This window comes from Chanos chanos, chromosome 3, assembly GCF_902362185.1.
Source record: "Chanos chanos chromosome 3, fChaCha1.1, whole genome shotgun sequence".
Lineage (NCBI taxonomy): Eukaryota > Metazoa > Chordata > Actinopteri > Gonorynchiformes > Chanidae > Chanos > Chanos chanos.
This window is the reverse complement of record NC_044497.1, coordinates 32,673,031-32,695,037: the sequence shown is the minus strand read 5'-3', so window position 1 is coordinate 32,695,037 and position 22,007 is coordinate 32,673,031. Positions and strand designations below refer to the sequence as shown.

Here is a 22,007-nt window from a genome sequence, read left to right as displayed (position 1 = left end):
GTATGGACCACATTGTGTGGAGAAGAGGAGACAATGCTGGTGGTTGTTATTCAAGTGGGTAACCTGATCTGATTGCTTAAAAAAAGCGAATCTTTACTACTGCGACTAATATCAGGATCAGTCTGACTTCAGATCATTCACTCATTGACTCATCCTCAGACTTTCAGTTTTATGATGAATTTGATCTTGTGACGACATTTCCTGTTGTTTTGCGTCTGGTGATTAACCTCATTTCCTCCTTCAGATTCTCTATGGTAGTACGGGTTCTGGGATCTAGACACAAGCTACCTTCTCTAATACAGGATCTCAAGATGGCGTCGAGTGGAGGAGATGGAGAACCTGAGTGGACCGCAGCTGTACGACCGCTTTTATCAGCATCGTACACGGCTTTCGAAACGAAAGAGCTACCTCAGCTTGTAGGATCCATCATAAACAGGTCAGAAAAAGACCTGTCTTTGGATTTTATTCGTGCAACGTCAAAACAAAAGGGTGTATCAGTGCTCTGGCTATGTGTTAGCTGGTTAGCAATGCTAGGATAGCAAAGACAGCACTGTGACGCTAGGTACACTAGCATAGCTTAGCTTAGGTTGACACTTCAAATAGTTGACTGTAGCCTAGCGCGCTAACAAGCTATTTCCTAGCATAGCTAGGTTAGAGAATCTGCTTTATCATCAGGCCGAAAGCGAGAGGGGAATATTTATTCTGTTTTATTTAAATATATAAAACATGTCTCTGCCGCATAACAACTGAGCGAAGTGATCACAAATGAAGCTTCAATGGTTAAAACTTCCAGTAACAGTATTTTATATGATAACTAGGTGACAAATTTGCTGTCGAATTTGCAAGTTAGCAAACCACCCCATGATAGTAATTGCTATCTAGCAAGGACCAGATAGCAAACATACTAACTTAAAAAAATGTTGGCTTATGGCCCTCTTAAAAGACCGTGAACTGAAAATAGATAGGTAACACCATGGCTCTCCATCTATGGAATAATTGTGTTTTCAGTTTTTGTTTAAAAGAAGTGCTCCTCGTGAACTTACTAGGTAGATTAGTTTAGTAACGTAGAAACTTACTTCACCCTGATGCTAGCTTAGTTAGCATAGGTGGGTTGGGCATAGGGAAATAGTTAACGTGTTCCTGTATTGTATTAACAATGATATTATCCATAAAATTTTCTATTTACGCTAGCTGCTCTTACATGTGTCTACCAATGTCAGCTAGCTACATTATTCACTATGGCATGGCATTTGTTTAGTAGTCTGTCAGACAACGTAGGTTGATGGAAAGCCAGCTGTTTGACGTTCGCAAACATTGGCAAGCAGCCTGATAGTTCTCTTGTTAATTATGTTATTATTGTAATGCTATATAGGTTAGAGGAAGGAAGCTTATGTTGATTCGAATCAAAGAAATCGTTCGTCTTGTTGATTTGTTGCATTTCTTGTCCAAGTCTTGTCTGCTTGTTGGGTTATTGCGGCTTGATGTGACGTGTATTCTCTATATGTGTAGGATTGTATTGTGTTGCCAAGGTGTTTACGAACGTATAAATGTTAATATTTAAAGTTGATAATTGCTGATCTGCTGTAATTTTCACGGTGAAATGTCCAGTCGCACTATTCACAATAATAAAGCAGGCAATCTATAACCACCTTATGGACACAGTCAAGTCGGCCTTACAGTGTAATTGTTATGAAGGAAAGGGTATAGTTGAATGTATTCACGACATATAACCATTGTGTACTTAGTGTAATGTAGGTTCGTGTGCTGCTGCGCCCCACATGTTGTTTTGTTGTTTTAGTTGCTCAGTTTTGTTATTTGTCACAATGAAATGTCTTGTGTTAAGGTGTGATGCTATATTGTTAATATGGTTAGCCATAGATGAACCTTTTTATGCTGTGCAGGTAAGCAACAACAAGTTGAGATTTAGTAATTGTGATGTTCAGTGGGCCTTTCCACATGACACACTTTTGTTTTCTGTTCTCTTCTGTGGCAGTGACTTGCCTCAGTTCAGAAATGTTTTAGTGTGCAAGAATAAGATCTCTCCCTGTGTGTCACTAGACTGTTAAGATTACTTTGAACAGGTCTTAAATGTAATTTGGTCATTTTAACTGGCATTTGTGTGAGGAGTATTTCACCTACTTTGTAATTTAATTAAGGTATTGCAGATAATGTTGTTGGGTCACATGCTAAAGTACAATAATGTCAAAGTAGTAATGGAACAAAAATGTCTTATGAGTTGGCTGGAATTTTAATTGCCATTGACAGATATTCTCTGTTTGATATTGAAATAGCAATGTTCTGCCTTTTCTTTATTGCAGTGAATCTGAGATTCTGCACCATGATAAACAGTATGAGCCATTCTACTCGTCTTTTGTGGCTCTCTCTGCACATTACATCACCACAGTATGTGGACAAAGTATGTACAGTTTCATCTCTTTTTGTGTGGAAATGTCTCTTATGATTTGAGTTTTCCAAATCAACTTTGTCAAACTGGCTTTGTCCTTTTCAGTTACATTGACTGATGCATTGATAGCATGGCCAGCACTGATAACATCACATGTATCTCTCTCAGAAATAACAAGAGTTTTCACAGTTCTGCAGCTTGATCAACAGAAGCCCAATCATGAAATATGAAATATGTCATTTTTGTGTATAAAGAATCGTGTCAGAGATTCCAAAGAAATCCATACATTTACCATGAACAATAAACTTTTGGGCCAGAATATAAGAGCGATTTAGCCTAAGTGTCTGATGTGCTCTGAGGATTTGATGAGACTCTCAAAGTGTTATACATCAAAAGCTTTTGACCTATGTTTTGTCAAATTTGATGGTTGCCAGAAATATGATGTTCCTAATTTTATGTGCTCCTCAGAATACAAATTTGAATCAGGGATGTTTTTTCACGTGTCTTTTCTCTAGTCCCCAGAAATCAGTTGCTGTCCGTAGCTGCAGCTTGTAAAGTATTGATTGAATTCTCATTGCTGCGGCTGGAGAACCCAGATGAAGCATGTGCTGTCTCACAGGTGTGCCTTGCCTTGGAATGTGTTCTTTAAAAGCGGAACAGAACAAAATTGCACCATGCGTATTTGATTTAATATTACCTTCCCTCGTCATGCCCTTCTTCTGTTCCATCTCTCAGAAGCACCTGATCCTCTTGATAAAAGGCCTTTGCACTGGCTGCAGTCGACTGGACCGGACAGAAATCATCACCTTCACAGCGATGATGAAATCTGCCAAACTCCCGCAAACTGTCAAAACTCTCTCTGATGGTAAAGGCTTACTTTTATTTTCAGCAAAAGCATACAGGTTTTGGATTGAGAAGTTATGTGTCCCCTAGAGGTTTCATAACACTGTCTGTCAGCAGATGTGATTGGATTAAACTTGCTCTGAACTTCTCACAGTTCCCTTTGATTTCGTCAAGCAGTGGTCATTTTGCCGTGTCTTTGAGAACTCCTCTTGTAAGGGGTTATTAAAAGCATGTTTGTTAGTTGTTTGTTTGCTGAATGGTTGTAAGCTTTGGGGTGCGTCACTGATTTGAAGCTACCTCACCATGCAGTTCTTTATGGTCAACAACTGCTGTGCATGCAGACATGCATGGCCCAGTATGGAGTGTCTGTTTCTGCAATCGCTGGATGCTTCTCATCTTGCTTTCTCTGTTAATTTGTCACTGGTTATCAAAATTAAACAGTCTGTTAGCCTTTGTGCTTGGTCGTTGGCAAAACTTCAAATTACAGGTTTGACATGAAATCTTAATCGTTCAGCCTCAGGAACCCTCACCAAGAATTTCACCAAGACAGTGTTTTGTAATTATCTTTTTGTCCATTAGACAGCATCTAAATTTAAATTTAATTTTAAGCCAAAAGCCTTTATAATAAGGTCTTTAGGGCGTTTCTGTCAAAGGGACACTGGCATTTAACATCTGAGTCTCACTTGGCATTTTGACCTAGTTTTTAAACTCTCTCGTACTGTGCATGAAAGAGCGCTGTGACAGTATTTTCAGTGTCTCTTTAGTTTGATGTATACATTCTGCATGTGCCTCCTTTCAGCTTCACTTTTTAGCACCATATTGTCATACAGAATATGAGCAGGCACTCTCCTAATGGTCGTTTATTTTTAATGTAGCGCATTTATTTTGCTCAGAAAATGTTTTTTTCTTTTGGTCCATCTTTCATAAAAGGCCGGTCTCTGTTTGCTGTTCATTTCGTTTGTTTTGGAATAGTCGTCCATGGCGCCTGTTTTGGGGTCAGCTGATAAGTGACTAATTCAGAAACTCTAGGCAAAACTAGCAGAGTCTAAAATCTTGTTTTTCATTGTTAAACATTTTGCTTTGCTTTTCAAAACACAGGTCTCGTAACCAGTTTGGTGCATTCTAAATGGCACAGTTGTCTTGACAGTGTCTCGTCTCGTCAGACTCTATTAACTTTGTATGCTGGTGCCAGCCTGCCGGAAAGAGAGCTTTGTTCTTTTGGAGAGCATGTGTGAGCTCACTTTTTTTTTATGTGAGTGCCTTCAGTGGTTGGATTTTGTCTTGATATCCAGCACTCCTATATTTACTTTTCAGTGGAGGATCAGAAAGAGTTGCCCTCTCCGGTTAACCCAGAGCTACGACAAAAAGAAGTGCAAATGAATTTTTTCAATCAACTGACCTCAGTGTTTAACCCTGACATCACCATTCTGGCCTCTCCAACCGCACACATGCAGGTCAGTGACTTGAAACATGAAGCTCTCGAGGAATTGGATGGGACCTTTCTCTTGATTTTTAAATTGGCTTAATTGTTGTGACCACTTGATGTCAGATTAAGTACTATGTATGTGTGAGTAACCAGTGGAGTATTTAGGGGTTTTTTTTTGTTTGGTTTTTTTATTTTACTAATTTTTGTTTTATTTCACTTTTGTTGTGTCACACTGTGGTGCGTGGTGATGTAAACAGGCCGAGAGTGAGTGTGATGATCAGAGCACGACAGATCAGGCCACACAGGCCAAAATGAAGAATGCCTTCATCTCCCAGAACGTCTCCAGTTTACAGGAATTGGGTGGGTTCCTCAAACTCAGCACAGACCCTTCACTCTCTGGTCACACCATGGTTTCCGTCTAAATTCTCTGAACTGTCTTGAACTCAGTCATCACTGTTTGTATGTCTGGCTGTATGTGGCCTTCACAGGGGGCTCAAAGAAGTTGCTGCGTGTTTGCCTCAACTTGCCCTACTTCTTACGCTACATTAACCGGTTCCAAGATGCCGTATCAGCAAACTCCTTCTTCATCATGCCAGCGACTGTAGCAGATGCCACTGCTGTCCGCAACGGGTACGCCATGTCACAGTATATCGTAATGGTTTCGTACTAAGACAGTCATTTATATACAGATGGCCGCTCTCGACTGTAATTCAGGTCTTACCCATAAGGGCAAACTTTTATTGAATGTATTGACTCTGTTGACACTAGGGCTAAATAGGGATGTGCTCACGCTTGTTGTTATCTTCAGATTTCACTCACTGGTGATTGATGTGACTATGGCCTTGGATACACTCTCCCTGCCTGTGCTGGAGCCTTTGACTCCTGGGAGACTACTTGACGTGACTGTGTTAGCTTTGAGCTGCCTGTATGCAGGTGGGTTAAGTCTAAGAACATAGTGCTTGTTGAACAGATTAAATGGGATATCCAGAAGAGGAGGTGATGTGTACTTCTGCTCTTCTCCCCCACAGGTGTGAGTGTGGCCACTTGCATGGCCATTCTGCAGGTCGGCAGTGGCTTGCAGCTCCGCACGGCCTCCACGGGCTCAAAGGAGGAAGACTATGAAAACGACGCTGCTACTATTGTGCAGAAATGTGTAAGTTTAGAAGTACATTTTGATACATTTAACAACACTCTTAAGTGGTTTACATGGTGGCACTGTTTTGGTTTTTGTGGCTAATTGTCCTCTGTCATCAAAAAACAGCTGGAAATTTATGACATGATTGGCCAGGCGATCAGTAACTCGCGCAGAGCTGGAGGACAGGTAGGTTCTCCACGGTTCATCAGCAGTGGGTAGCAGATTGTATGGTCAGCTTTGCTATCTGAGAAGTCTTAACGTTCTTATTGTGTATGCCTGGCTCCCACAGCATTATCAGAATTTCCAGCTGCTGGGTGCATGGTGCCTGTTGAACAGCCTGTATCTGATTTTGAATCTGAGCCCCACTGCTCTGGCTGATAAGGGAAAGGAGAAGGATCCCCTGGCAGCATTGCGGGTCAGGGACATTGCCTCTCGCACCAAAGATGGAGCAGGGTCTCCTAAACTTGGCCCTGGGAAAGGGTAGGTACAGTTTTACTCTGAAGCTGTTTTGTTGGACGTGAGCTTCTTTATATAGATACTGTTGCAAGGGTATCTCTTAATGTGATTAATTTTTCATTGCTGTGAATTTTATTGCATAAAGTATAATGATTGCACTGATGTTTGTCCATTTTAAAGGCACCAAGGCTTTGGGGTTTTGTCAGTCATTCTAGCAAACCACGCAATCAAACTGCTCACCTCGCTCTTCCAGGACTTACAAGTGGAAGCACTACATAGGGTGAGTGCCAGCTGTGAAATGCATGTGTACTTAAAAGCACTCAGACTATTGATCTGTAAGAGCAGTTGAATGAAGCCTGTGTCTGTCATTCAGGGTTGTGCCAGTGATGGTCCTCCTGCAGAGTTGAACATCCTGGCTCAGAGCACATCCATCCAAAGGGTGCAGAGACTCATCGACTCTGTACCACTCACTAACCTGCTCTTCACGCTGCTCTCCACCTCTTACAAAAAGGTATGTGACTGCCTCAGTCTTGCTATGAGGAAACGGCGAAGGTGTATGAGTGTGTGAGAGAGAGAGCGAGGGAGAGGCTGTTTTGTCGCTATGTATAAATGTGGCTTTTCTGGTTACCCCTGTGTCAGGCCTGTGTGCTTCAGCGTCAGAGAAAAGGCTCGGTGAGCAGTGATGCCAGCGCCTCCACTGACTCTAATACCTACTATGAGGATGACTTCAGCAGTACAGAGGAAGATAGCAGCCAAGGTAAACACCACGCTCAGGCCAGCTCGCTCAAGAACCTCCGTAGGACAGGCCAGATTAGAACTAAGAGACAAAATTTTTTATGTGATTTGCTTTACTTTGCTCTTGTTTTAAAAGAATCGATGGACTTTTCGATTTGCTAAAATATTTCCTGCAGCCACGACTTCCAGTCTTATCTTTATGTGTTACCTAGAACAGAACCCATCTCCTTTCTTACTTTTGAATAAACATATAGAAGCTATGTTGCTGTTACTCAGTGGTGGCTGCAAGGCTAGTGAGCAGTGCAGCGTAAAGCAAGGCTGTGTTTTTCTTTGAGTAAGTGTCACGGCTGAGACGGCTGAGAAATATTTTGAGACAGTTCCTGAATGTCGCAGCCTGTAGTAGCCGGAGCAGACTCAGGAGGTTAGGCAGCATAGAGCCAGGTCAGTTTATGATCCATGTTAGAACACTGCAGGACGCCAAGCATGCTCTGCTTACTGAATCAACCTGGCAGCCGCAGTCTAGTGACAGTGTTTGCTATTTCAGCAGAGAGAAGACAGGAGAGGACAAGAGCAGCTTGTGTCTCAGGTCAGCAGCTCTCTGTCTTAGGTCAGACCTGTAGTGTTTTACCATGTTACTCACCTCATTGTGTTTGAAACAGTAACATTTTAAGTAGTCTTTTTTTTTTTTTTTTTACCCAGGCCTGTAGAAGCAGCAGCTTTGTTTGTTATAGAGCACTCTCACTTCATGGTGAAGTGGTGGTGAAACTGGTTTTCTGCATGTTACAGATGATGACAGTGAACCCATTCTGGGTCTTTGGTTTGAGGAGACCATTTCTCCCAGTAAAGAGAAGGTGGCACCCCCACCTCCTCCTCCTCCTCCACCTCTGGAAACTTCACCCCGCCTCAAAAGCCCCAGCAAGCAGACCACGGGAGAGAACGGCAACATCCTGGCCAGCCGCAAGGACCCAGAGCTGGTAAAGTCCAAACTACTGAATATTGGCCGGAAGTAGCTGTCCAGAAGCCACATGTTGTTTGTAAACTGTAACCAATTAAAGAAAAAACACAATTTCTTTGTTGTGTATTTGAGAGTTTTATGGGTTTATCTCCATGTTTATTTTCAGTTCCTGAGTCTGGCCTCTAGTATTCTAAACTTCATCACCACCTCTATGCTGAAATCCAGAAACAATTTCATCAGGAACTACCTGAGTGTTTCTCTGACCGAGCAGCACATGGCCACACTGGCCAGCATCATCAAAGACGTCGACAAGGATGTCAAAGGTCAGAAGAAAATCTACTCTGACACTTTTTCGATCTGTGGTTTTCTGTCCGCTGCTCAGGGTCCCCTGCCCCGCTGATTTTCCTTTCAGCCTAGTACTGCCACATGTTATTCTACTGATCAGTTTATCAACAGACTGTAGAGTGGAGTAGAGTAAACCTTTAATATCCCCGAGGGGCAATTTGTTTTACAGACAGTAGTCCAACATATGATACATCACACACAAATACAGTATAAGATCCGTATCTCTCACATGTTCACCGTGAATCATGGGAAAAAGAAGGACAGGGTTACAGTTTGTTTAAAAAAACCAATAACAGATGGAACAAAGGACAGTCTATATCTATTAGTGCTATCTATCGGGAGACTAAACCTCCACCCTGATGGAAGCACCTGGAACTCAACATGTAAAGGGTGTTATAATGTCATCTGTGATAATGTGCATAATCAGTAGAAACAGCTGTGCTGAAACAAAAATGAGTAGGAGGAATGGACTGAGAATCAAATTTTTAGATTAAACATTCACCGTCTCATGTAAAACGTCAATGATTTGCTAATGATTTGCTGGCAAAGGTATTGATTCATGCCTTTATTGTTCTAAACTTTGTTCTCTGAAGGTTCCTCTGATGAAGAATTTTCTTCAGCTCTGTATCACTTTAACCATTCTCTGGTAACGTCAGACCTGCCCTCTCCAGCTCTACAGGTGAGGAGCGGGCCTGTGTTTACTCACCAGACTAAACACCATACCACAGCCTTAGACTCTAAACAGTGTTTTTCTGACACTGTGGTTTTCTCCCTCTGGTTTATGTGTTTTGGCAGAACACTCTGCTGCAGCAGCTGGGTGTGGCTCCCTTCTCTGAGGGTCCCTGGCCCATGTACATCCATCCCCAGTCACTGTCAGTGCTCTCCAGACTGTTGCTCATCTGGCAGCACAAAGCCTGCCTGCAGGGAGACCCTGATGTTCCTGAGTGTATGAAGGTCTGGGAGAGGTGAGATTACTTTGATGCGTTCAAAAATACCAGAAGGGTTCATATTTACACTCCAGAGATTGTGAATGTAGTTTGACTATTCAAGACATGTAAAGACAGTTTTTAATGAGTTTTCCTGCTTGCATTCAGATGTGTAAAGGTTTTTTTGTTTTATGTTTTTTGCCATGGCGTTGGTGGTTGTTTTCCTCAGTGCTGTTTTTCATGTGATCATCTGCATATTGCTGTAGGTTTGTGGGCACTCTGAAACAGCAAACATTGCATGGCACAGTACCAAGTGAGGAGGATCTGAACGTGGAGCACCTCCAGCTTCTGCTGCTCATCTTCCACAACCTATCAGAGAAGGGCCGGAGAAATGTTCTCACCCTCTGCACACAGGCCATCGCTGAAGTGGCCACCCACGTAGACTCACAGCTGCAGGCCGTTCCCCTGAATCTCGCCCGCATTCTTCTAGTGTTTGATTACTTGCTGCATCAGTACTCCAAAGCTCCCATGTACCTGTTTGAGCAGGTAGGATATGAATTTAATTTCTGCAGTTAGATACACCACATCTTCTCAGGAAATGCATTCATTTTGCTGAGCAAGCAGGTTTTAAATGAACGAATTGCTCATGTGTTTGACTCAGGTACAGTACAACTTGCTAACCCCCCCTGCGTCTGGGACCAGCTCTGGTCAGGAAGGGGGAAAACGAGGCACTCTCCCACTTTACTATGGCTTCAAAGAGGTAGAGGAGAACTGGGCCAAACACTGCTCGACAGGTAGGAGTAAGTCATGCCTCTTTGTCTCCTGTCTCCCACTAATAACCTATTCATTGTCAACTTAGAAATCAACACTACTTCATATGTTCACCCTTGGATGACCAGTATATTGATATTGATAGCCGTTGTCTCTTCATTTAGATTCCACAGTGCAACCCAAATTCTACTGCGTTCTGTCCCCTGAGGCATCAGAGGATGACAGAAGTCGACTTGACAGCAAGGTGAAGCATGGAATCGCACACTTTGTGTAAAGCATAATATATGGTGTGAAAATATCTGTAATCTGGAGTGAAAATTGACTGCGTCCTTATTTATTGCTTCTCTGCAGGTGTTCCAAGTGCTGTTCAGCGGAGCAGTTAAGTATGACGACTTGTACTCGTCACTCATCTCCCTGCTGTCGGCAGGCTCTCACTTTGACACAGCCAGGAGACAGGAAAACAAGCCCATCGCTCCTGTCGTAAGTGCTGTCTCCTCAGCCTTTTGACAAATAATTCCCATACTCAAGTATGAATATATGTATGTTTTCTGTTGTAAGTGCACTGAATGTCCTTTTTGGTTGTTGTTTCAGGAGGCATGCTCCTTGCAGTACTACTTTCTGATTCTCTGGAGGATCCTGGGAGTTCTACCCCCATCCAGAGCTTACATTGAACAGCTGAAGAATGGCAACAGTGACCCAAGTGAAAGTGATATTCTACACACCCTCCGCTGGTCATCACGACTACGCGTCAGCACTTATGTGAACTGGATCAAGGTATGTTTAGTAAATCGACCCATTGCCTGTTTCGGTTCAAAAGAAACAGATAAGCAACGTTTATACCACACCTTTTTTCCTGGAAGTTGTATGTCTCTTCATGTGTTCAGAATTGTGGGAAACCTGTTTCTTGCCATAGTCAACTTAAGTACCGCTTTCTGACAGGAACACTTGGTGAAGCAGGGAATGAAAGCGGACCACGCGACGTCTTTGATCGAAATGGCATCATCTAAGTGCAGCACAGTGAAGTATGATGTGGAACTTGCTGAGGAATACATTGCTAGACAGGTAGGTGTGTCTAATCAATGTGGGGAAAAATATGTGTTTTGTGTCCATAAGTCTCTTCGATTATTATGAACAAAATCTTCTTCTCTTCTTCTCTAGATATCATCTTTTTGTAGCATAGACCCCAACACCATTCTGCCTCTTCACCACGTCCCATCCCTGCAAACCATCTACACCCTGGACGCTGTCATTTCCAAAGTGCAAGTCTCTCTGGATGAGCATTTCTCGAAGGTGGCAGCCGAAAGTGACCCCCAGAAATCATCAGAGATTACCAAAAACCTTCTGCCTGCCACACTTCAGCTCATTGATGTCTACACAGCTTTCACCAGGTCAGAAAACCACAGACTGACAAACTGATATAGGGGAAATACTGACCATTTGTATGGTTTCAACCTACTGTTTGTACATCACTGATCAGAATTTTAGTATTTGCACATACAGGTTTTTTCTCTGTTACCCCTGTCCCAGAGAGTCTTGTTTGACATTGATGGAAATGTTTTTTGTGTGTGTGTGGCTGAACAGGTCCTACCTGCTGATGAGCCTCCCAGAGGAAGGAGAGAACAAACCCACTGAGGCCAAGCTTCAGGGCTACGCAGCCGTGCTGTCGATTGGCTCCACACGCTGCAAAGCCAATGTGCTTGGTAAGGCTTAGTTCACTCAGTGGGATTCTTTTTTCATTTTTCTTTTTCTGTTTTTTGGACAGGAGAGTCTGTTATTTTCTTTTTTTTGTTAACTTTTTTGATTTATTCTTTTAAAGCTGTGTCTTGGTCATTCCCGTATGCTTAACTGTGTAGATGGATGCATTGTAAATGGTGAATATGGTGGAAATGACTATTTCTTTGTCATCCACGCTCAAGGTCAGACAGTGATGCAGAATCTGCCGTCAGCTGTTCAGACCCTGTGTGAGACATGGAACAATATCCACACTAACGAGTTTCCAAACATTGGCTCATGGGTAGGTCCATGGCCTCATATTCCACTGTAGGGCTCAATTAGCCAAACCATCATTTGCCAACAGACCACTGATTTTAGCCTCTCTCTCTCTCTCTTTGCAGCGAAATGCTTTTGCCAATGACACAATCCCGTCAGAGAGCTACATCAGTGCCATCCAGGCAGCCCACTTAGGCACCCTCAGCAGCCAGTCCCTGCCTTTAGCCTCTTCCCTCAAACACATCCTGCTTTCGCTAGTGCGTCTCACAGGAGACCTCATTGTGTAAGTATTCACTTCCCTCACATTCTTAGCAAAATCAGCAGAATCTCAGTTTACTTAAAACTTTCTTAGCAAATCAGCAGAATCTTGACTTACTTACTACTTCAAAGTAAAAGTGGTATAATGAGTATTTGTATCTGAGTTTTATACATAACAGAATCGTCAGCAGGGGACAACACATCCTATAATTAGTGACCTGAGTTAATACAGTCATAGTGGAGGAATCGTGTGTGTGTGTGAGTTTGTGTGGACTGGGGAGAGATATACGGGCAGCCCTTAGATGTGGTTCTTTCCAGCACAGAGGAGCTGAACCCTCCCCAGGTGATCGGCACATTGCTGCCACTGCTTTTGGAGAGCAGCACAGAGAGTGTGGCTGAGATCTGCAGCACGTCGCTGGAGAGGATCCTGGGTCCCGCCGAGTCCGACGCCTTCCTCGCTCGTGTCTATGAGCGCCTCATCACCGGCTGCTACAACATCATCGCCAATCACTCCGATCCTAACAGGTGAGCCGTTAGCTAATGTAAGAGTCTATGTTTCTGACCTTGAGAATATAGTATTGCAACATATCCATGCAACTTCCTTATCATGAAAAGGCATCGAAACGAATGCTATAATCTTGAATGATATAGGTTTTGTTCTGTGGAAGGCTGCTTATATGTAGTTAATGAAGAGTATGGGTGAGTATTCTCTCACTTTTCCTCCTCTCTCATGCTTTTTCTCAGTGGTCTGGATGAATCTGTGCTGGAGGAATGTCTGCAGTATCTGGAGAAGCAGCTGGAGAGCAGTCAAGTCCGTAAAGCTATGGAGGAATTCTTCTCCTACAGGTAAACTCCAGGTCAAAGCTCTAGTCTTGTCATTCAAAATCTTAGAGAAGAATGCTCATGTTTGATCAAACCTTGTTCTTTTCTCTCTTAGCGGTGAACTAGTACAGATCATGATGGCAACAGCCAACGAAAATCTATCAGCAAAGTTCTGCAACAGAGTTCTGAAGTTCTTCACCAAGCTCTTTCAACTCAGTAAGTGTCATATATATCACTGTTAAATGTTGTAATAAGAGACTTTTAATCAGAATGTACTGACCCAGAAAAAACGTTCTCACACCTTTTTCTGTGTTTTTATCCCTCTAGCGGAGAAGAGCCCTAACCCCAGCCTGCTGTGTCTTTGTGGCTCTCTGGCCCAACTTGCTTGCGTGGAGCCAACAAGACTGCAAGCCTGGCTCACACGGATGACTGCCTCTCCCCCCAAAGACTCCGACCAGCTCGACACAGTACAGGAGAACCGACAGCTGCTGCAGCTGCTCACTACCTACATTGTACGTGACAACAGCCAAGTGGGAGAAGGGGTTAGCACAGTGCTGCTCAGCACACTCATCCCTATGGCAACAGAGATGCTGGCCAATGGGGATGGAGCAGGCTTCCCTGAGCTTATGGTTATCATGGCAACTCTGGCCAGTGCAGGACAAGGGGCAGGACACTTGCAGCTACACAGGGCTGCCATCGACTGGCTAACAAGATGGTGAGTGAGTGACCTGCATGTATGGGCTACAGTCAGTAATTGTAGGTGAATTTTTTTTGTCATCATATCAGGGGTAATGTTTTCCTATTAAAACCCAGGTGATGCTGTTAACCCGAAATTGCTCTGTCTTTCAGTAAAAAATATTTGACCCAGAAGAATGTTGTGGAGAAAGTGAGCGCAAATGTGTCACAAGGCAAAGTAAGTAATAACAATCATCTTTGCTGGTCTGTTGGAACAGCATTAGACACAGGCTGAATTTTTTTTTGCGTTCTGTTTCAGCATGCCACCATGCTGGAGTGTGCCTGTCACATCATCTCTTACCTGGCTGATGTGATGAATGCTCTGAGACAGAGCAGTGGCCAAGGCTCGTCTCAGCTCCTGATGGAAGGAGAGGAGAAGGCCATTGAGGTGGACTCAGACTGGGTGGAGGAACTGGCCGTGGAGGAGGAAGACTCCCAGGCAGAAGACTCGGTTAGCTCACTGGCTTGAATGTGTCTCCTGCAAAAAACTAGATTGCTTATCTTACAAGAAGTTCGGCCTTAATGAGACTTGGGTTAAATTGTCACAATGTGCTCAGCTGTTTGTGTTGGTCCTGTTCTTTATTTAGGATGAGAGGAGTTCATATCATTTTTAATTTTTAATTTTGCTTGTTTCATATCCTCTTATTGATCAGTATTGACTAGTGTAATGAATCTGGCTTTTCTTCTTCAAGGATGAGGATTCCCTTTGCAATAAGCTATGCACCTTCACAATTACTCAGAAGGAATTCATGAACCAGCATTGGTAATAGAGACACTGACCATTCCTGCCATTAATACTATAGCACGTCTAAAACATCCACTGCGTGTACCCGGTGTGACCCCACCTCCTTTCCCACACAGGTATCACTGTCACACCTGTAAGATGGTTGATGGGGTAGGTGTGTGCACAGTGTGTGCCAAGGTCTGTCACAAAGACCACGAGATCTCCTATGCCAAATACGGCTCTTTCTTCTGTGACTGCGGGGCCAAGGAGGATGGCAGCTGCCAGGTGAGACCGAATACTTCAGGTCATCATGGGAAAAGAACAACTGCGGTAACTTTGGCTTGCAAATCACTTATCATTGGTCATCATGAACTCATTTCAGCTCTCCCCCAGTCCATCAGGGTTTGCAAATTTTTTTTTTTGGTTCTTTTTGTTTTTGTTATATTTTAAGTGCAAAGATGTCATACCTGCATTTGCTCTGTCACATTAATGCTCTGTGACAATAATTAAATTGGCAGACTGTCATGCAATGGCCAGATTGATTTTGTAAATATTGTTGATTGGCCCTGATAATCCCTACAATACAGTGGCCTTATTGATTGATCTTAATAGCATCTTCTTATCAGCATTTCAGAATCAAGCCATGACATCGCATGCATGCCCCTTGAACTGGAAGTAATTCTACTCAACACTCAAATTAACTAATTTTGGAGCTTTGTTCCGTGACCCTCACCCTCCTGCCATGACGTCATTGTCTTCCCTCGTTTTCGACATGTACTCCTAACCGACGTGGAGCCTATGTGTTTGAACCTGGTTTTGAATGTGTGTGGTGCGCAGGCTCTGGTCAAAAGAAGCCCCAGCAGTGGTATGAGCTCCACCATGAAGGAGTCATCAGCCTTCCAGAGCGAGCTGCGTATGCCAGAGAGCGCCATCCGCCATCAGAGCTCCTCTCCGGCCGACAAAGGCAAAGTCACCATCTGTGACGGCAAGAGCACAGACGAGGAGAAACCCAAGAAAAGCAGCGTCTGCAAGAACATCGAGGGCTGCCGAGAGGACCTGTTGGCCCAAGTGGTAAGCGTTAATACTGTTGCTTTTTTCTTTGCTTGTTTGTTTGGATTTTTGTCCGTGATGAAACTTGATAAAAAAAAACTATTTGAAACGTTAGAAATGTCAAGTAATATTTACAGATTTATTTTGGTGTGTTAAATTGAGTGTCTCCTTTCTAACCGGCTACATCTTGATGTGTTTTCTGTCACAGTCTGGTTCCTCCACTGCTGCTGTGATACTGGAGATGCTGATCTTTTTGATGGATGCCATTCAGACCAATTTCCAGCAGGCGTCTGCGGTGGGCAGCAGCAGTCGAGCTCAGCATGCCCTGAATGAGCTGCACACTCAGGACAAGATCGTGGAGATGACCGACCAGCTAATGGTATGAAGAGAAACATTAACACAGAAAAAGATGTAAACTACATAAGATTGCTTGAGAATGTGGGGGTGAAATGAATGTTATTGTTCTCAGGTTCCCACCCTGGGCTCTCAGGAGGGAGCCTTTGAGAATGTGAGGATGAACTACAGTGGAGACCAGGGCCAGACCATCCGACAACTCATCAGTGCCCATGTGCTGCGGCGTGTGGCCATGTGTGTTCTATCCTCTCCACATGGCCGCAGACAACATCTGGCTGTCAGCCACGAGAAGGGCAAGGTGAGTCTGCTGTTTATATTCATTACCTGATTGCTGTTAACAGTATTTGCTGAAATCAAATAGACAGAATTCTATTGATGATTAATAATGGTGTCTGACAGTTGAAATGGATCTCATCAACATCACTAATGGATTACTATGTTGTGATATGTGTGTGTTTGTCTGCGTGTGTGTGTGTTTGCAGATCACAGTGCTGCAGTTGTCTGCGCTGCTGAAGCAGGCTGACTCCAGTAAGAGGAAGCTGACCCTGACTCGCCTTGCCTCAGCTCCTGTGCCCTTCACTGTGCTCAGCCTGACTGGAAACCCCTGTAATGAGGACTACCTGGCAGTATGTGGACTCAAGGTACACAGCTCTCAGACCTGGAGCATTCCTCACCATTTACTAAAATCATGCACTGTACTTAACAAGCCTTTAAACTGATTTACTGATGAAAACATTTGAAAATAAACATAGAAGTAAAGCTGGCAGGGACAGTTTTATCAGACAAAGATTAAACCCATTGCTCAGAATCTGAACGGTGGCTTCAGAGTGCAGTTTAACTCTGTCCACAAGACCCATCTTGTAGTAATTACTTTGATTATTTAATTTTACTTATTACTTTTACTTACTTTACTTTACTTTACTTTACTTTTACTTTTACTAATTTACTTATTTTGCCAGTGTTCATTCTCATTCAGTCCAGTCAGAGTTCTCTCTTTCTTCCCACCTCTTGCAGGACTGCCATGTTCTGACATTCAGCAGTACAGGATCAGTGTCAGATCACCTGGTCTTGCACCCTCAGCTGGCCACTGGAAACTTCATTATCAAAGCCATCTGGCTGCCTGGATCTCAGACAGAACTAGCCATCATCACAGCCGATTTTGTTAAGGTAAGGTATTGCACTGTATGGCATTGTCATTTGTGTTTCATTCATATTTTGCGTTGCACACCTCAGTCAGTTTGGTTATTACAGTGCAAAGACAACATATTTAAGTTTCTCTTCCGCTGGTTTACCATTTAGATCTATGACCTGTCTGTGGATGCCTTGAGCCCCATGTATTACTTTTTGCTGCCGAGCTCCAAGATCAGGGATGCCACCTTCCTATTCAACGAGGAAGGCAAGAACATCATCGTCATCATGTCCTCTGCCGGCTACATGTACACTCAGGTGATGGATGAGTCCAGCAGTGCCCAGCATGGACCTTTCTATGTCACCAACGTGCTGGAGATCAACCATGAGGACCTAAAGGTAACTATAGCCTACCAGCTCCCCCGTCTGACAGAAAAGCAATAGCGTAACATTTAATTGTGTTTGAGTAACAGTCACAAGGAAGCGAATGGAAATAAAGTGACTTTACTGAGGACAAGAGAGCTTGCATTGTGTGTCTTTCCTCACAGTCAGGAGTGTCTTGTGTGTGTGTGTGTGTGTGTGTGTGTGTGTGTGTGTGTTACAGGACAGTAACGGGCAGGTGGCCGGAGGAGGAGTGTCTGTGTACTACTCTCATGTGCTGCAGATGCTTTTCTTCAGCTACAGCCAGGGCAAATCTTTTGCTGCCACTGTCAACCGCAGCAACATGGAAACACAGAGACTGTTCACCATAAACGTGAAAGGGTAAGCCACCCTCCTCAAAGAGAGCATGTCAGGTCAATCGGTCGTTAATTTGTTTTTGCATTATTGTTATTTACTAATAGGCACAGAGCATAATTTTAAACATAACTGACGCCAGCCTGGTTTGTTGGAACATAGAAATGCTGTACCATTGGACATTTGACTTATTGTGGGAAATGTGAAGTCCATGGTAAAGGTGTGAAACTAAGTGCAGAATGTTTTGAGCAGGTTCACTAATGACCTCTCTGTGTATGTTCAGCTCTAACGGAGGAAGTAAAACATCTCCGGCTCTTTGCCAGTGGTCTGAGGTGATGAACCACCCAGGCCTGGTGTGCTGTGTGCAACAGACCACAGGAATCCCACTGGTCATCATGGTCAAACCAGACACGTTCCTCATCCAGGAGATCAAAACCCTTCCTGCAAAGGCCAAGGTCAGTCTGTCTGCAATGTGGGTGTCCCCATTAGGCTACAGAAATAAATGAGAATGTTTACTTGTCCCCACATGGCAAAACAATGTTTTCATCTTTAACTGTCAAAATGTACCGAAGTATTTGGTTAAGTAAGAGTTAGGTTATTCACCTTTGGTTGCAATATAATGGAAGTCAATGGAAAATGTCTGTGTATGAATGAATCTTGAACCTGTGTGTGTGTGTGTGTGTTCCTCAGATTCAGGACATGGTTGCCATCCGGCACACTGCTAGTAATGAGCAGCAGCGCACCACTATGATCCTGCTGTGTGAGGACGGGAGCCTGCGGATCTACATGGCTAATGTGGAAAACACATCCTATTGGCTCCAGCCCTCTCTACAGCCCAGCAGTGTCATCAGCATCATGAAACCTGTTCGCAAACGGAAGGCAGCTGCTGCCAGTGAGTTACCCCAACAATCACAATAAATAATGGACGTAAAGAATTAACCTACTGGGTGTTGTTGCTCAGGTATTATGTGGGCTGTATTTTGTGAGTTATTTTTAACCGTTCTGTTGTACTGATCTCCAGCTACACGAACTTCCAGCCAGGTGACCTTCCCCGTCGACTTCTTTGAACACAATCAGCAGCTGACTGAAATTGAGTTTGGAGGCAATGACCTGCTTCAGGTCTACAACGGACAGCAGATCAAACATCGCCTAAACTCCTCAGGGATGTATGTGGCCAACACTAAGGTATAGAATCACTTCACTGAGTAGTAACTGAGAGTTAACATCGTATTCATTGTGTGATTGATTAATCTGTAATACATTCATCTTATTTTTGTTCCATTATCTGTCCCTCAGCCTGGAGGTTTCACAATAGAGGCTGTAAACAACAACAGTTCTATGGTGATGACTGGGATGCGGGTACAGGTGGGCACTCAGGCCATCGAGCGAGCGCCATCATATATCGAGATCTTTGGGCGAACCATGCAGATGAATTTGACCCGTTCTCGCTGGTTTGACTTCCCCTTCACCCGAGAGGAGGCTCTGCAGGCAGACAAGAAACTCTCCATTTTCAGTAAGGACTTAAATTAGACCCCTGCTGCTTTCCACTTACGCACCCTTACCACACAGCTCAGCAGAAATGACATGTATAAAAGAGCATTTTCTTGGTTGGAAGGAGAGGGAAAGGAAACAAAAAAGTACTGAATTCAGTCAGAAAAACTCAGAAAAAAATGTTAAGAAATATGGACATAATGATTTTAAATGGCATAGGAGCTGAGTGGCTGACTTTCTGCGTGTTGTTTTTCTCTCTTCCCCAACTTTGTAGTCGGTGCTTCCGTTGACCCCGCTGGAGTCACCATGTTGGACTCCATTAAGATCTATGGAAAAACCAAAGAGCAGTTTGGCTGGCCTGACGAGCCTCCGGAAGACTTCCCATCCGCCTCCGTCAACAACGTGGGCAGCCCCAACCTCAACCAGGGCAACGGCACAGGAGATAGCGACATAACCACCCCCACTTCCACCAGTGGCACTGTGCTGGAAAGGTAAGGCTAAATCACACAGCATGTATGTGTGTGTGTGTGTGTGTGTGCTCTGATCACTCTGTATTGAAAATAGCACAGAGTAAACAGTCTAATCTTTCATATCATATTTCATTTTGCACAGTATCACTACCTTTGAAATTAATTTCTGAGATTTTGCTTTTCATTCCACTATTCTCACAATACGACTTTGACCTGATTTCTGCAGTACCGAGTGTATTAAGTAGGATTGTATAGGGGTGTAGGTGTTTGTGCAGGAGAGCAGAGAGGTGTGAAGGTGATGGGTGCTGTTGGAGTGTGTGGTGTGTTCAGTGCATGGCTGCCTTCATAATGACCTGTGCTTGCATGCTTATGTGTCCTCTGTTACATAAAATCATTATTTACTTGTTTCTTTCTGTGATCCTCACACATTTTTCTTTTTCTTTGCTCCCAAAAACAATAAAAAAGTTGTGAAACTGAGTCCTTATCAACCTTGGACCGGTTAGTAACCGCCCTTTCTCTGCTTGTTTGCATGATGTTTGCGTGTGCGTGTGGATGCGTGCGTGTGTGCATACAAGCCAAAGGAAAAGCAGTAAGACACAAAATGCTCTGGAGAAAGATGAAAATAGCTTTGCACTGCTTAAATAACCTCCTTAGGGCTTTTTCCCCCTTTACTCATGAATGATGCAAGGCTTTACTAGCTTAATTTTCAGTTTCTCAGAACTTTGTAGTTAGCTGCTGTGTTTACTGGTTAATGTAATGTGAATGAATTTCATTTCTGAGTCAGTGTCCCATTGTAAAAGTTGTCCTTTTTCCCAGGTTGGTTGTCAGCTCACTGGAAGCTCTAGAGAGCTGCTTTGCTGTGGGCTCTACTGCCGAGAAGGTAAGGAGAATGTATCAAAAGCTCTGAAACACGAGTGGTTTTAAAGGTGTTCTTTGTATAATAACATACTGATGTGGGTGTAATCAGTAATTTACAGTAGTAATACATAGATCTTGTCATTTCTCTTTGTTTACATGATCTGTTAGGAGAAAAATAAAGCAGCAGCTCTGGAGTTAGCTACCCTTCTGTTATCCATGCCAACCCCTGCTGGAGTTCAGCAGCAGACTAAGGGTCTCCTGGCCAGCCTGCACACGAGCCGGACTGCTTACCACAACCACAAGGTAAAAAAAACAAAACACTCGCTTCTCACAGACATCCTCTTTGATCTTTGTGTGCTCTTCTGTATGATTAGACCATGATGAACTTTTAATATCACTTGGGTGCTCTGAGAGGAAGTAAAGTGTTGAGATGATTAATTGAAGTTGAATGTGTGTTCAGGACCAGTCTTTGCTGAGCAATGCAGTGCAGTGTCTGAACAGCTGTAGTAAGGATGGCAAAGACCTGGACCCAGACGTGTTCCAAAGACTGGTCATCACGGCCCGATCCATTGCCATTATGAGACCCAACAACCTGGTGCATTTCACAGAATCGAAAATGCTTCATGGAGACATTGGTAAGACAGCTTGGATAGCTAAAAAATTCTTATCTTGGTGGAATATATGATCCGCTGACAACTTGTTTGTGTTTTATTATGGAAAAAAAAACTCCACTCCAATGCTAATTGTTCTGTCTCTTCCTGTTTCTGTAGACATAAGTGAGGACAGTAAGGATGGACTGAAACAGGCAGATGCTGAAGGATGTAACTTTATCATGCAGTTAGTCAATAACTTTTGGAAGCTTCATGCCCTCAAACCCAAGAATGCCTTCCTGGCCCCCGCCTGCCTCCCAGGTACATAGACTTCTGTTATGTAGATTCCACTATACTGCTCTGAGGTTGTGTTAGGAAATCAGGTATTTTAATGTTGTTTTCCCTTTTAGGTCTGACTCACATTGAAGCTACAGTGAACGCTCTGGTGGACATTATTCATGGATACTGCACCTGTGAATTAGACTACATCAATGTTGCCTCCAAAATCTACATGCAGATGCTCCTGTGTCCTGTAAGCTTATGAAATAACACTGGCTCAGAAAATCAGCTCTAGACATATGTTCATGTCGGCTTGTGTCACTTGCATTAGCTGCCTGGTTATTTTTTGTTTGTTTGAGTTGGCGGTCACACTACTCTTTGATCATTGCAGGACACCTCTGTAAGCTTTGCCTGCAAACAGGCGCTGATTCGTGTCCTTCGACCGAGGAATAAACGCAGACACGTCACCTTGCCATCTCCTCCCCGCTCCAACACACCCATGGGTAAGAATGTCCCTTTGACTTACGT

The 22,007-nt window shown here is 43.5% G+C and overlaps 1 protein-coding gene across 1 annotated transcript in view; it reads left to right on the top strand.

Moving 5' to 3' along the window:
• The first annotated feature begins 311 nt into the window (after nt 1–311).
• ubr4 (ubiquitin protein ligase E3 component n-recognin 4) overlaps nt 312–22,007 on the top strand; it is a 39,147-nt gene continuing 17,451 nt past the window's right edge. Inside the window, exons 1-56 of the mRNA XM_030769639.1 lie at nt 312–436; nt 2,319–2,416; nt 2,920–3,023; nt 3,140–3,269; nt 4,562–4,701; nt 4,931–5,033; nt 5,162–5,303; nt 5,482–5,606; nt 5,702–5,826; nt 5,935–5,994; nt 6,098–6,288; nt 6,445–6,544; nt 6,638–6,775; nt 6,904–7,021; nt 7,544–7,606; nt 7,786–7,973; nt 8,121–8,277; nt 8,893–8,993; nt 9,095–9,264; nt 9,492–9,771; nt 9,887–10,025; nt 10,161–10,240; nt 10,348–10,476; nt 10,588–10,770; nt 10,936–11,058; nt 11,155–11,384; nt 11,578–11,696; nt 11,913–12,010; nt 12,111–12,268; nt 12,562–12,768; nt 12,988–13,089; nt 13,181–13,281; nt 13,393–13,780; nt 13,915–13,978; nt 14,060–14,251; nt 14,493–14,563; nt 14,662–14,854; nt 15,362–15,595; nt 15,783–15,953; nt 16,044–16,226; nt 16,411–16,569; nt 16,943–17,095; nt 17,228–17,455; nt 17,661–17,818; nt 18,075–18,246; nt 18,482–18,683; nt 18,813–18,976; nt 19,088–19,304; nt 19,557–19,773; nt 20,218–20,250; nt 20,569–20,632; nt 20,779–20,913; nt 21,071–21,245; nt 21,381–21,521; nt 21,611–21,732; nt 21,871–21,982. Of these exons, the coding sequence (XP_030625499.1) occupies nt 312–436; nt 2,319–2,416; nt 2,920–3,023; nt 3,140–3,269; nt 4,562–4,701; nt 4,931–5,033; nt 5,162–5,303; nt 5,482–5,606; nt 5,702–5,826; nt 5,935–5,994; nt 6,098–6,288; nt 6,445–6,544; nt 6,638–6,775; nt 6,904–7,021; nt 7,544–7,606; nt 7,786–7,973; nt 8,121–8,277; nt 8,893–8,993; nt 9,095–9,264; nt 9,492–9,771; nt 9,887–10,025; nt 10,161–10,240; nt 10,348–10,476; nt 10,588–10,770; nt 10,936–11,058; nt 11,155–11,384; nt 11,578–11,696; nt 11,913–12,010; nt 12,111–12,268; nt 12,562–12,768; nt 12,988–13,089; nt 13,181–13,281; nt 13,393–13,780; nt 13,915–13,978; nt 14,060–14,251; nt 14,493–14,563; nt 14,662–14,854; nt 15,362–15,595; nt 15,783–15,953; nt 16,044–16,226; nt 16,411–16,569; nt 16,943–17,095; nt 17,228–17,455; nt 17,661–17,818; nt 18,075–18,246; nt 18,482–18,683; nt 18,813–18,976; nt 19,088–19,304; nt 19,557–19,773; nt 20,218–20,250; nt 20,569–20,632; nt 20,779–20,913; nt 21,071–21,245; nt 21,381–21,521; nt 21,611–21,732; nt 21,871–21,982 (8,275 nt within the window). The remainder of the gene's footprint in view (nt 437–2,318; nt 2,417–2,919; nt 3,024–3,139; nt 3,270–4,561; nt 4,702–4,930; nt 5,034–5,161; nt 5,304–5,481; nt 5,607–5,701; nt 5,827–5,934; nt 5,995–6,097; nt 6,289–6,444; nt 6,545–6,637; nt 6,776–6,903; nt 7,022–7,543; nt 7,607–7,785; nt 7,974–8,120; nt 8,278–8,892; nt 8,994–9,094; nt 9,265–9,491; nt 9,772–9,886; nt 10,026–10,160; nt 10,241–10,347; nt 10,477–10,587; nt 10,771–10,935; nt 11,059–11,154; nt 11,385–11,577; nt 11,697–11,912; nt 12,011–12,110; nt 12,269–12,561; nt 12,769–12,987; nt 13,090–13,180; nt 13,282–13,392; nt 13,781–13,914; nt 13,979–14,059; nt 14,252–14,492; nt 14,564–14,661; nt 14,855–15,361; nt 15,596–15,782; nt 15,954–16,043; nt 16,227–16,410; nt 16,570–16,942; nt 17,096–17,227; nt 17,456–17,660; nt 17,819–18,074; nt 18,247–18,481; nt 18,684–18,812; nt 18,977–19,087; nt 19,305–19,556; nt 19,774–20,217; nt 20,251–20,568; nt 20,633–20,778; nt 20,914–21,070; nt 21,246–21,380; nt 21,522–21,610; nt 21,733–21,870; nt 21,983–22,007) is intronic.